This window comes from Meriones unguiculatus, chromosome 15 (assembly GCF_030254825.1).
Source record: "Meriones unguiculatus strain TT.TT164.6M chromosome 15, Bangor_MerUng_6.1, whole genome shotgun sequence".
In the NCBI taxonomy this organism is placed as follows: domain Eukaryota; kingdom Metazoa; phylum Chordata; class Mammalia; order Rodentia; family Muridae; genus Meriones; species Meriones unguiculatus.
Window position 1 is genome coordinate 22,764,557 of NC_083362.1, and position 14,623 is coordinate 22,779,179.

The window sequence follows — 14,623 nt, forward strand, 5'->3', positions numbered from 1 at the left end:
TTTCATTCAATATCTCCTGTCCTCAATTTCTAGTATTTGCATTTCCACATAGGGTAGATGGTGCTGCTGCTTGTATCATGGCGGGCCCCAAAGTGTGGGCAATGTCAGCATGAAATTACTTTGCAGTTTTGGTGGTACCCCAACTTATCACTGTATTATTTACACCGTACGTCTCTAGTTCTTGCCTTTCCACTCTTTCTGCATTGATAATATTCTATAATTCTGTACTATACACTCTCAAACATATTCAAGCTATGGTTTCATATCATGGTTTACAGATGGCATCTAGGTTTCAGGTGTTACCTAGATCATTGCATGTGAATTCTTTTCTTGTTCATAAATTCATCTACACATCTTACAACGCCATACACACAAACACACACACACAAACATGCACACACCTCATTCTTTTATTGTGTATAAAGTTCAGATGCAAATCCTGCTTCTAAATATATGTAATTGAGCACACCAGTGCTTCTAATATAAAACCAGCAGAAATTAGGATATAAGTACATTTGTGGCTTTTTTTAACGTTTTTATTGAAATAGAAGACTGTAGTCTCTGCTTTTTTCACTGTCTTGAAATCATCTCTGACAATACCTTTCATTTGTCCCTCTGCATTCCTTCCCTACTGTTCACTTTTTTGTCTAGCACAAGTGTCTCCTCTTTGGCCTATGTCAAGGAGCTGTCTGGCTTTTTTATTAGGTTTGGCTGGTAGTAATATCAGGAGGCTTGCTGATGGCAATGAGTTCCAAACAATATTGCTCCTGGTCTTTCTGTGTGAGAGGACGAGGGATGGCTGTGTCTCCAAGGGCACAGTCCTATACAGTGACCCACAGCTTACTGCATTCTATAATGGCAAGTTCTTGGAGCTGATAGTACCGCTCCCTCTTGTAATAACCTATTGTCAATTCAAATACTTTGTTTCCTTAAGGACTGTCCAAATTTTATAGTGTTCCTATAAATTATCTTTAAGATACTCATTATAGGGTTCCCATTAGAGGGCGCCATCTTTTTCATGCCATAATCTTGTAGTGTACCAGCACTTTTCCGTCTGATGCTCTTGTAACGCACTTATAAATAAGCCAGCCCTCGGTTGTTAATGCCTACAAGAATGAGGAATGTCCTCTTCAACATAGCTTTTTTAGTAACCCAAAAGTAGAGGAACAAAGTTGAAAAGTATTGGAATTTAAATTTCGGTTGAAGATTTTCAACATGAGATCTTGGGTAAGATGGGTAAAATGGGTAAGAATCATGCTTTAACAATTTAAAAGCAACAAGAATCCCAGCATAGGATTTTAAAATTAAAAAAAAAAAAAGTCTAAAGGGATATGTTATCTCCTGTTGGCTTCTCTTGAAGAATTGATAGGCTGTTTTGTTTTATTTGGTAATTTTCATTGCTTATTTGTTTGTTTGTTGTTTGTTTATTTGGTTGGTTGATTAACGTTTTCCCTTTTTTGAGAACTTCTCTTATTTTTTTGAGAACATAATATAATCATTTCGTTTCCATTTTTACCTTTCCTCCCTTCACACCCAGTGATATACTCCTTCCTGCTGTCTTTCAAATCCATAGCTTATTTTTTCATTGATTGTTGTTACATGTATATATGTATATGTCTATACATGTATATTTTGAAATACAATTTGCTCAGTCTGTGCAGTGTTATTTGTACATATGTTTTCAGGACTGGCCATTTGTAATGGAATAACCAGCTGGTATGTTCTTCCCTGGGGGGGAAAAAAACATTGTTACTCAGCATTCCTTCCTTGCTTCCTGGGCTCTCCTCCATCCACTTATAGCAGGCCTATTGTTCTTGTTTAGCTCATGCTTAGTCAGTCATGCTAATGAGAGTTTATGAGCATAGCATACCTTCTGGTTTTCTGATTCTTAAAATATTCCTATCCTCTTCTGCAATGTTCCTTGAGCTTTTTTAGGTGCAGGGGTGTTTTGTAGATCCCTGGGACTTAGCTCTACAACTCTACATTTTGACTGGTTGTGGTTTTCTGTAATGGTCTCTATCTATTGCCAAGAGAAGTTCTCTTGATGAAGGACAAAGACTACATTTGTCTGTGAATATAAGACAAGTACTTATAATGCAGTTGGGATTATTCTGGTTGAGTAAAGTCATGGTTGTGTTGTCTTCCAAGATCTATGACTTCACTACCTCTGAGTGGCCAGGTAGGTTTTCAGTACCAGGCACAGTTTCCAGACAGACAGAGAGGGAGACAGACACACAAAGAGAGAGAAAGAGAGAGAGAGAGAGAGAGAGAGAGAGAGAGAGAGAGAGAGAGACACCTGCTGGTTACCACCAAAGTATATGAACCACTACGGTGCCCTTAAATTACAGTGTCATACAGGCCATTGTGTTTCATAGGCATCATATCTGAGTAAGACTGTTGGGTTGCTTCCCTCCTTTGATACTTTCTGGTACCATAAAAGCTTTTGTCAGAGAGGAATCATCCAGGTCAGTTCTAGTTCTGGGCCCTGTATCTGAAGCATGTGGTCTCTTCAGCAGTAGGGACTTACCTTCCACATCTAGAAGCCAACCAGGAGCAATAGCAAGAGCCTGTAATGTTTTGGGAATCTCTTAGACAAACTTATCCAACAACTCAGAAGAGGGCTTCACATGCTTGGGGTCAGGGGTTTGGACAGGCAGTTTTTTAATTCTGTAAGAAGAATTTTCAGAGCAGATGAAAAGAATTTCTTCTCTTTTCTCTCTCTCTCTCTCTCTCTCTCTCTCTCTCTCTCTCTCTCTCTCTGTTGTTATTGTTGTTATTATTCCTCTTCTTCCTCCTCTTTTTTTTCCTTTTACTGAAAATAGATTTTTTTCCTCACATAATGTGTGCTGATTATAGTTTCCCCTCCCGATACTCCTCCCAGTTAAAAAAAAAAAAAAAAAAAAAACAGGCTTCTAAGAGATAATAAAAAAAGAACAAGATGAAGCAAAATGAACACAACAAAATTGGACAGGACAAACAAACAGAAGCAAAAGAGCCCAAGAGAAGGCAAAAATCAGAAACTTACTCATTTTCACACCAAGGAATCCCATAAAAACACTAAACTGGAAGCTATAACATACCAAGAGAACTGGTGCAGACCCTGCAAACCTTGTGCAACCTGCCTCAGTCTCTGCGAGTTCATATGAGCTTTGGCCATGTTGATTCAGAGGGCCTCTTTTTCTTGGTGTCTTCCATCCCCTCTGGCTCTTTCTCTCCTTCTGCCTTCTCTTCCACAGGATTACCCAAGCACTGAGGGGAGGGAATTGATAGAGGCATCCCATTTAGGGCTGATTGTTCCAAGGTCCTTTACTCTCTGTGTAATGTCTGGACTGTGGCTCTCTATGCTTGGTTCCATCTTCTGCAGGAGGAAGCTTCTCTGATGATGGCAAAGCACTGATCTGTGAGTAAAGCAGAATGTCATCCGGAGTCATTTTATTGCTATAGTTTTGATGTGGCTGTTGTTTTTTTTTTTTTTTTTTTTTTTTTTTGTGTGTGTGTGTGTGTGTGTGTGTTAGGTTTTACTTTAGATCCATGAGATAAATGATTTCAGAGTCTTGGTTTGCCAAGCAGTGTCAGCTATAGGTTCCATCTTGGGGAGTAGACCTTACCTCAAATCAGATTTTGGTTAGTTACTCCCACAAGATTTGTGCCACCATTGCACTAGCATATCTCACAGGCAGGCCACCATTGTAGATCAAATGTTTTGTGGATGGATTGGTGTTTGTGTTTCTTTTTTCGGTAGTATGGATGGTACATCCCTGTACCAAAGATGCTAGAACATAGGGGTAAAGGTTCTAGGCAAGCACCAGCTCAACCTCTCCATGTTCCACGAGTGGTGCAGGGGTTGTCTTCAGCCATTGAGACCTTGCTGTTAGTTTGTGGACTATAGTCTTGGCAACAGTCTAGGTGGTTTGGGGATTCCCATAGGACTTCTATTGCCAACAGCTCAATTAGATGGAACCCAGTTCCAGAACTGGAAGCTCCATTTGGTGACAAGAGATGCCCAGCTGGGATTCTGTCACCCCATAATTTTGCAACTTTATTTAGTTTGCCTTCATATTATGTATACATTTTTACTTATCTCTCTCCATATTTCCTCTCTCAAACCCTTATCCCTTCTTCTTTCCTGCTTGATCCTCTTGTTCCACACATACTCTCTGTCCATAACTATCTATTCTATTTATCTTTTTTAACAAGATCTATGTAGATCTCATATGCCCTTACTCTGTACCTAACCTCTGTGATTCTACAGATTGTATTTTGGTTATCATTGACTTAACAGCTAATCTCCACATATAAGTGAATACATACTGTATTTGTCTTTCTGGGTCTGGGATGCCTCAATCAGAATAATTTTTATCCATCATTTACCTGTGACTTTCAGAGGCATTTGTGTTGCTTGCAGCTATCAGCAGAATCCCTATACAGCAATGCTTCCCTTGTGAAACCCATATTCATTTGCTGCTATTTTCTTCTTTCTTAGTTTTCTCTTGAACACTGAAATAAATTGTGTGTACATTTGTGTGTGTGTGTGTGTGAAAACATTCATCTGCAATTTGTTTCTTCAGTCTATATAAAATATCATCAAGATATCAGTTCAAAACAGTAACCAGCATTTATCCACTCTTATGAACTAAAAACAAGGAAGCTGAGGGATGAACAATTTTATTATAATTGTAAAAGGAAGAAGCAAAATTCACATCTAGTAACTTACATATAATAAAGCATCTACTGCACACAGGAAATTTTTCAATTAAATTTATTCTAAAGTAGACACAAAAAGTATACATCTTTATAAATTCTGTGTGATGTTTCATATACAGTGATGTCAATTTTTAATTTATTTTCTTATACAATATATTCCAACAGCAGCTTCCCCTTCTTCCCCTCTGTCCAGCCCCCCACCACCTTGCCTCTCAGATGCACTGTTTCTCCATTTTTCTTCAGAAAAGAGCAGTCTTCCCAGGGATATCCATGAGCACAACATAACAAGAGTAAGTTCAGGCGTAAATCCTTATATCAAGGCTGGATGAGGCAACCCAGGAAGAGGAAAGGGGTTCGAAGAGCAGGCTGATGAGCCAGAGACACCCCCACTCCCATTGTTCGGAGTCCAACAAAAACTCCAAGCTAAACAGCCACAGCTTGTAAGCAGAGCGACTAGCACAGAGCCAGCCGGGCACCATGGTTGCCTCTTTGGTCTCTGTGAACTCCCATGAGCCCTGCTTAGTTGATTCTGTGAGCTTTGTTCTTCTGGTGTCCTCTATTACTGTCTCCTACAGTCCTTCTTACCTGTCTTCTGTGAGGTTCCCAAGCTTTGCCTAATGTATGGCTGTGGGTCTCTGTATCTGCTTCCATCAGCTGCTGAAGAAAGCCTTTTTGATGACAATTACGGTATGCACTGATCCTATGTGTATAGTAGAATGCCATTAGGAATCATTTCAATGCCCCCCCCCCTTTTTTTTTGGTCAGTCATGTTTGATTCTACCCTAGGTCTCAGGGCTATTCAGATTCCATACCCTGGTCATCCGGGCAGTTTCAGGCATGATCTCCTTCTCATGGTTTAGACCTCAAGTTAGTCACTGATTGATTCCTCTTACATGCTCCGAGGCAACATCGCCCCAGGACAGATTGTGGAGTGTAGATTTTATGGCTGGTTTGGTGTCTGAGTCGCAGCACTGGTAGCCTTACCTGGGTACAGAAGATGGCCAATCCAGGCTCCATCACTCAGTTACTAGAATTTCCCACTAGGGTCACCCTCATGGGTTCCAGGAAGTTTCCACTGAATCAGGTTTCCATTTTGCTCCCTAAATGCCCACCTCCTCCAGCTGTCTCTCCCTGTACTCTCTCCAAGTTAAATTTATCTGACTCTTGAAAAATATATGAATTCTTTACCATGAAAATATTCTTTCTTCTCCTTTTATAAGACATGTAACATTTCTCTATAATCAACTGTCTATGCAAAGGCATCCATCAAACAAACCTAGGGAACTTTGCTGGTTTGATTAACTGAAAATGGCCTTCAAATCTCATAGAGATGGGTCAGGTTCTTTCTAGTTTGTTGACATTTTCAGTGACTTGGACTCCTTGTAAGGGTCTACTTCATTCATTTTGATGGCTTGACACTGGCCATGGTAGGAATATTTATATAATGGAAACTGACAAGCACAGCAAATCAGGGATTATTGGTTGTTTTGTTTTGTTTTTTTTTTTTCAATTTGGAAAGTTATTTAAAACATTTACCAATACTCCACTTGAAATAACACAAAATCAGCTGTAATGCTAATGTAAATTCAAATTTAATGCCCAAACATAATTTTAATTAAACAATGATAGAGTTCTCTTTGAGGAAAATTTTGTTTTGAATGAAAACATACCCTAACAATTTGGTTCCTGTTAGACACAAGAACAACTGTCTGCTTCTTCTCTTTCAGCTTATGCAAGCCTCAGGCACACTGAAGGCATACTACATTTCTTGAGAAACTTTTCAGTACAGCCTGCAACTCACTCAGAGCTGCTTGCACTAGTATTGTTTAATGCGTGGTTTGAACTTTTTTTCTCATTTATAGAGTAAGGACATGTTACTAATATATGACTTAAAACCTGAAGGCTTTATTGAGCATCATTACCACTGGCATTTTCACTCTGTTAATCTCACTCATCTCTGACTTCCTACATAATAACTGGAAAAGACATTAAGAATGACATGTTTATGTGTGTTGACACAGTTGATCAATCCATCTGACTGTGGGGAATGCTGACTAAGGTATACTAGGTAAATAATTTGAAGGCTAGTAATGGGAGTGGGAAGGAGCTGCAAAATGGGCCTCTGATTTTTGCAATCTTAAATGGCCCACAAACAGATGTAGCAGGAATTTGGGGTTAATCGTGTGAGTATAGCTCTTAGTATTTCCCAAACTTCATTCAGTTAATAAAATTTTTACGGAACTCTAGTTTCCAAATATTAGTTGTCACTGAGAAAAGAAGGAAAGAAAGAAAGAAAGAAACAAACAAACAAACAAAGAAACAAAGAAAGAAAGAAAGAAAAAAGGAAGGAAGGAAAGAAAGAAAGAAAGAAAGAAAGAAAGAAAGAAAGAAAGAAAGAAAGAGGAAAGGAAGAAAGGAAGGAAGGAAGGAAGGAAGGAAGGAAGGAAGGAAGGAAAGAAGGAAGGAAGGAGAAGAGGGGGGAGGGAGAGGGAGGGAGCAAAGGAGGGAAGAAGTAAGGAAAATAATTCTAATTCCTAATAATAAGAGCTAAGAGGACTGGAGAGTAGCTGAGAAGCTAAGAGATAATGCAAGAAACCCAGATCGAATTCCCAGCACCCACATAGTGTTTCACAACCATCTGAAATTCCCCTTGTATCAGCAACCCTCTTCTTACCTCTGTGGGCACCAGGCATGCACAAGATGCACAGACTTACATGCATAAAAAAACATTCATGCACATAAAATAAAAAACATATCTATCTAAAATAAAATAATGTCTGTCTAAAAACATTTAAATAATACAACCTAAGGATTATGATCAGCCTACTTGATGCCAGGTGCCATTCTAAGCTACTCATAATTTGTTTCCTTTTTGACATAATTCCCAGTGGAATTGTGAATTATGTTACTTATTTCAACTTAATTTTGCTAATCTGGGCCTCATACAAAGGATAAGTGACATGTCCAAAGTCATTCAGCTACATGTAATTAGTCTTAGAGTTTGGCTTCAAATTCAGTCAGTCTAACTGGCATTCATGCTCTTACACAAAACAACAAATTACTGGATCTTGCTCAACTGAAATAAAACCTTGCTCTCCCTGGGGCAGTTAAACAGGGACTTGATTTTCCACATACCACCTCTTCATTTTCTTCAGATGACACACTGGAATGAAAGAAGCATAAGGCAACCTTGAGTGTTCAGAGCTAATTGTGTATTTTTAACCATATGTATGTTTTTAACCATATGTATGTATGTTTTTTTAACCATATTGTCACAATTACTACTACTATTATTATTATTATTTAAGCTAAAGCCAAAACATGAACAGTAAAAGAACACACCTGTATTCTTTAAGAACAGAAGAGTTAAACTGCAATCTCAGAAATACAAAGGCATTTAATAGCTTATGCTTGAACTGCTCATTTATTAAGTGTTTAATCTAGCAAACCTAATTTGGTAACAAACTTTTTCTGACAAAGAGTTATATGCTCTTACCCGCTTAGATCAAGGTTCATCACGGAGCAGGTGTTGAGACCTCTAGCAGCTTTAAATTTTCGACAGGTGTGTGGCTTGCGGCTTCATTGGATTTTAACACAAATTTTATGTCTCAGCTGATGTAAGAGTATGTTCATTAGCTCTGTCTTGCTAACTGAATAAATATAGAGCTACTCATCCACAGAATCACATCTGTTTGTAAGTAAGTGAGCTGTTTGAACAGCCTCATACATATTGATAAAAACAATGATCCATATAAAGACCTGCCCTGAGACCCGCACATGACAAGGGATGATTGCATATCCAATGTAGGCATTTATTGCTGAAGGGAAACTATCATAAGATAAAACAATTGTTCCAGAAGCCTGTGAACTACATCAATAAACATTTAAAAATAACCGAATTCTTGTTTTTTTTAAGATACAGAATGTAGGAAATTAATCTAAAACTTTAGAAAGTCCTGTTATACCTAAAAACAACTTTAATTTAGCCTTAAAGTTTGGAAAGGTGAGTCAATAAAATATTATAAAAATTATGGTTTACTTTTTCTGTCCCATTAAATGTCACATTCTGACTTACTTAAAAAGTGAAATTCTTTAAAAAGAAAATCTTAAAGTGTTTTGAGATATGCTATGTGGGAAGAAGGAATTATGTTCTGATTTAAGCTATTTATATTATTCTGTCCTAAATTTTCCTAATTTTAATCCAATAAGCACCATGTCCCATATCTCACATTATTTGCATTCTAATTTTATAACTGTATAATATTGCCATATGTCATTTCTTTTTTATAACCAAACATATTAGATCTACTCAGTTGGCATTACCTATGGAAATATAAGTAGGATATTTTAGATTGTAGATTGTAGATTTGGGCGGACTTTAGAGTATTTGTATATATATTATACAGTCTCTGGGAATAGGGTCCAAACATAAAAACAAAATTTTTTTAGGCTAGATATCTATATAACCTGCAGATGATTTTATACACTATTTGTAGTACCTATATCCTGACTGTGACTTCAACAGCAGATGTGCTATTTTCCTACTTTTGATGTTATATTGACACTCAAAAGGTGTCAAGTTTGTCACTTTAGATTTAGATGTTTATAGTAGGGGTGCTTTATCCACCCATGCATCCCTTCCTCTCCCCCGCCTGATCCTCTGGATGGATTACAGTGATATACTTTTTTACACATGCCTCTCTTTGAAGCCGCTATCTGACCCCACTTCCTCTGAACTCTCACACTGCACCATGAGCCCGTCTTACTCATCACTCTATCCCCAGTGTACATAAAATTGCACCTGGCTCATGGGAGAAGAGCATATATTTCAAATCAGTTCAGTGAGTGAATGAACGTGCCTCAAACCACCCAAGCCATCAAATGTCTAGTGCAATCTCACATAAGTTAAGCAAACTTGAAAGCTGGAAATCTATTGTCCATTTATCCATGTGTCAGGACAATGACTAATAGTTATTCTTTTCAGTTGAGTATTAAAAAAGCAAAAATGGAAATGAGCAAGAACCATTAAGAATGATATTCCAGGGAAAACCATGAGAACAGATGCTTAGCTGAGGTTGAATGGTGGCAATAGACTCCTTTCTATAACTGACCAACCACAGAACTCTGCCTTGCTGGGTCAGGTGAGGATGGGAATAAGAGATTTTACCCAGAGACTTCCTGAGAATGGAATAGGAACGACTATTGTGAGGAGAATCAGAGAGGGAAGTGAGATTTCTGTTGTGTTTAAGAAGTGCTGCAGACTATAGGCTGCTCCGTCTCCAAGTGGGTTTCCTAGTAAGGGGAGCAGGGGCTGTCTCTGACATGAGCTCAGTGGCTGGCCCTTTGATCAGCTCCCCCTGGGGAAGGAGCAGCCTTTCCAGGCCACAGAGGAAGACAATGCAACCAGCCTTGATAAAACCCGATAGGCTAGGGTCAGATAAAGGGGAGGAGGTCCTCCCCTATCAGTGGACTTGGAGAGGGGCATGGGAGGGGATGAAGAAGAGAGGATGAGATTGGAAGGGAATGAGGGAGGGGGCTACAGCTGGTATACAAAGCAAATAAACTGTAATTAATATTAAAAATTAAAATTTAAAAAGTGCAAATGAATGATATCGTTTTCTCAAAAATAACTTTTGAGTCTGAAGTGCAATGTTTCAGCTATACCTGCATGAAAGACTGAAAGGGATGTAGCAGGATTTTACTCAAGTTTGAACTTTCTGGCCAGGGCACAAAGAAACGTGGAGTGTAATGTGGAAGGACAAGCTCATTTCTTTTAAGGACACAGCCTTCCGCAGCATCACAGGGAAGAACTGATACATCTCCTTGTAGGCTCTTCTCTTCGTATAAGCCCACAGTGAGATTTCCGGAAATATACTTTCTAGTGCCTCCTTCAAGCACAGAGGGAATGACACGATTTTGAATCTGATAATCCTTTTCCTTGAACTTGGTGTTTAAAGAAAAATAGACTCTGAAAGCTAATTCCTAGTCTTACCTGGTTTCAACTTGACCTCTAAGCAGTAACATATTGTTTTCCAAAAGCGAATTTTTTCTTTAACTAAAGGATATTTGTGCAGTGTGCAGACTCCCATGGTACAGACCCTAAAGCAGTATTTTGGTGTGCTTTTTGTTTTTTTAAGATTCATTTTATTTTTATTTGTGTCTTTGTGTGTGTGTGTGTGTGTGTGTGTGTGTCAGTGCAGTGCCTAAGATCTCTGGCAGCTAAAGTGACAAGCAGTTTTGAGCCACTAAATATAGGTTCTGGGAACTGAACTTGGGTCCTGTGGATGAGCAGTAAGCACTCTTAACTGCTGAGCCTTCTCTACAGCCCTGGGAATATTTGTTTTGATTACGATATTTTAAGAATTTGTAAATTATTTTCAAGAAAAATGCACAGCAAACTTAGGAACTTCTTCCTGTCAACCGATAGCGCTCTTTATTCATGGGCCTCCCCTCTGCTTTATTCAGTGCTTCTCACCTCGACCACCAGAGCACTGGGTCTTCTTCCCTGCCAGAGCGTAACTTAATTTCTCACCTTTTGTGCTCCTCAGTCACCTCAGATGATGCTCATTCTGTGGATTTTGGCTTTCGGGTTGATATTGAAGAAAAAGGCTTCTACACGGAGAATTTTCATTCCACAGCATGGGTTTTCCGAGGAGATGATGGCGATCCTGAAGACAGCCCCAGGTGTCTTAGTAAAAAGCCAAGACCAGTCGCTGGTAAGGACTTAAGAATCACAGCAAGATGCAAATGCCTTAGAAAACCCATAGCTAGTGCCCTGAACACTGGAGAATATGAATAGTTGACATGTGTTAAAGAATATGAAATTACTAAAACTAATTTCTTACTATTTTAAGAACTATAACTTAAAAAGAAATGATACAAAGGATTAATATGCCAAAATGGATGGGGGAAGTCTCAAAAGCCTCGACCCCTAGATGAAGACCCCTACATGCAGTTAATGACTGTTGAGAGAGGGAGAATCAGTCTTCTGCTGAACGAACCTCCAATCAGTTATACAATTACAAACAGACCTAAACACATATATGTAGGAATAGCACTAAGTGAATGAACCCACCAGATGGTGTTGATAAGTTTGTATCTGTATGAGGCCATGAATTTGAGAGGGAGTCAGGGAAAGTGGGGTAAGTTGGATGGAGGAGAGGGAGAGGGGAAATTATGTAAATATATACTCATATAAAATTCTCACACAAAATAAAAAAGAGCCGTTCCTTCAAACTAGTGATTCCAGATTTGAAATTTAAAAAAAAAAAAAAAAACTAATATAAGCCAGGGATAAGAGCACATACCTGAACACTCCTGCACACAGAGAGTGTTATTTTGGTGGGTGAGTTTGTTACATTTATGAAATTATTTGTCCTGCACTTGGATTTTTACAACCAAGTAAGGAAGTGTTGTCTAGAGGGATAAATTACTTGATGATGTACCCACAGTTTGTGAAACAACAATGACATTCATTTGTGGCTTGTCAGCAGCTGTGTAGCACTTATAGATTACTCACTAGACAGTGCCATGGGAAAGCAGGACCATAAATCTTAAAATATGAGAAAATTGTCTTTAGAATGGGAAAGGAACACGTTACAAACAGGTTGATTGTGTCCTCCCACAGGAGACTTCTACAGTTGAGCTCGCCATTTCAAGACTTTATTGAAATGTTTATTCTTCCATACATGTTTTTGACATTCAATTTGCTTGATTGAAAAACTAAAACCACAGAAACATGACCTTGAAGGCAATAGATATTGGAATATAAAAACAAAACAGCAAATATGATTTGATTTGAATCAACACATAAAAATCTTCCATTAATCAAATATTTGTTGGGTAAATCAATCTGCCAAAAGCAGAAGATACCATCAAGAAAGTAACCTAGAGGGAACAAGAAACCTTGAAAAGTAGAGATGTTAGAAAATTATTGTTACAGCAGTCAGAAATGGATTTCTGCTTTTCTTTTTTTCCTGATTAGCTACCAGCCAATCTCAGAGTGTTGAAATATTAATTCCTAAGACCTTGAATTTCCCAGTTCTGCCTCTTAAATTATGAGATCCAATAAGACATTGTCCAATCAGCCATGCCAACAGAGAATTCTCTTAATGAATAACAAACTTTCCCAGAGGCACAGAGCACTACAGAGCACAGATTTTAGGAGCTGGAATACACGGAATACCTTCTCAGTAATATTACTGTGCTTTTCCTGACAACAAGAGCAGAACATCATGTTTTCTTCAGACATTTTATGAAAACAAGCATCCCTCAGGAGTCCACATGCAGACACTGTATCCTTCCATCCCCTCCGTGAAGAGTGCCAGTTTGGGCAGCAAGTGTCCAGCACCTAAGCTTTAAGGGGAAATGATTCTTCTGTCTTTTCTGCTACCATCCTATTACACAAGAACGTGCCTGAGAGTAAAGCAGTGCAGAACAAATGTTTGTAAATTAATGACTCCTGCCTTGGAGTGCAATGAACCTGTGAAAAAGGATGGATATCTTCTTGTTTGTATCAGCTGCTTATCTGTTTTATCTGACCAAACAGGAGGTCACAACTGAATGTGCCGTGCAGAATGCTTTGTCTTCTGCTATACTGGTTACATCTCATAAGAAGCTTAATATGAAATATAATTATTCATCCTAAAGTATGACAGAAAATTAAGTAAATCATCTTACAAATACTGCAAAGTAATATAAACTAATAATAATAATATTTTTACAAATTTTGTGGGCGCTTCATCTAAGACCATCTATCAATGGTGGCAAGATGGAAACTCCACAGTTTTTACCACTTTCGGGAGCCTCGTAATCCATCACTTTGATGTCTCAAGAGTTCCTACCTGCTTGTAATTCTGCCCATATTTGATCTACACATAGGTATTCTGAAAGTGCCTTTAAATGTGAACTTTAAGATAAGGCAACTCCAAAGAAAGAAAGAAAGAAAGAAAGAAAGAAAGAAAGAAAGAAAGAAAGAAAGAAAGAAAGAAAGAAAGAAAGAAAGAAAGAAAGAGAGAGAGAAACATCCTTGCACTTTGAAATGGAGAAAAGTCTAAATCTAAGAAGTAAAAAAAAATAACATCCACAGAAGTAACAGAAGCAACAGGTTGAAAAGAAGCAGCAACACATATTTCCTAGAAATTCTAACGCATTCTTACCTTTTATGAAAGGGAATGCTATTAAATTTTCATTTTAAGGTATTAGGTTACCCAATTCTTTTAAATAGCTTGGCATTCTTCTCTTGTAATCGCCTACCATGGTCACAAGTACCACAGAGTCGATCTAGTATTAAAAGCCGGCTTCTGAAGCTTGAGAAAGTTTCCATTTATACTTGATCATTATTTACTCTTTACAAGTCTTCGAGGCAAAGTGCAAATGATGTTGACAACCTGGAATCACATCTTTTTCTCATCTCTGAGGAATAACAACCTTAAACAGTTCTGAAGAGAGAAGATTGTGATCTGTGAGACTTGATCTGGAATTCAAACTGGGAAAGTGTTCTTCACAGTGGGCATAGAGGGCAAAATGGGTTAACATAATGAATAGCTAAACTGTTTAACAAGCAGAAGTTGTGAGGAAAACACACACACTACAGAGAGAATGATACAGAAAAGAAGGTGTAGCAGGAAGAAAACAATTACAGGGAGAAAAGTGGGTTGATAACTGGGCTACAGTAATTAAAGTTAGCTAGATGACCAACCTCTTCAAAACCAATTTTTCTGTATTTTTCTTAAAAAGCCAGGTCTTTTCTTTTCTTGGCTTCTTGTAAAACCCCAATTTATGGGTGATGTTTCAATATTCACTTTTCTTTGAACAATGTTGTAATAAATTTTCTCATTTACAGAACTAAGGAACTAGGGTTTGCAAGACTTGCATGACTTTCCGGCTAGCTGTGACAGACTGGTTAAGGATGAATCCT

The 14,623-nt window shown here is 38.2% G+C and overlaps 1 protein-coding gene across 1 annotated transcript in view; it reads left to right on the forward strand.

Annotated features, from left to right (window-relative positions):
* The window catches only part of LOC110565081 (uncharacterized), a 121,058-nt gene that overhangs the window by 13,677 nt on the left and 92,758 nt on the right, over positions 1 to 14,623 (forward strand). The window contains exon 4 of the mRNA XM_060368273.1: positions 11,253 to 11,420. Within this exon, the coding sequence (XP_060224256.1) occupies positions 11,253 to 11,420 (168 nt within the window). The remainder of the gene's footprint in view (positions 1 to 11,252; positions 11,421 to 14,623) is intronic.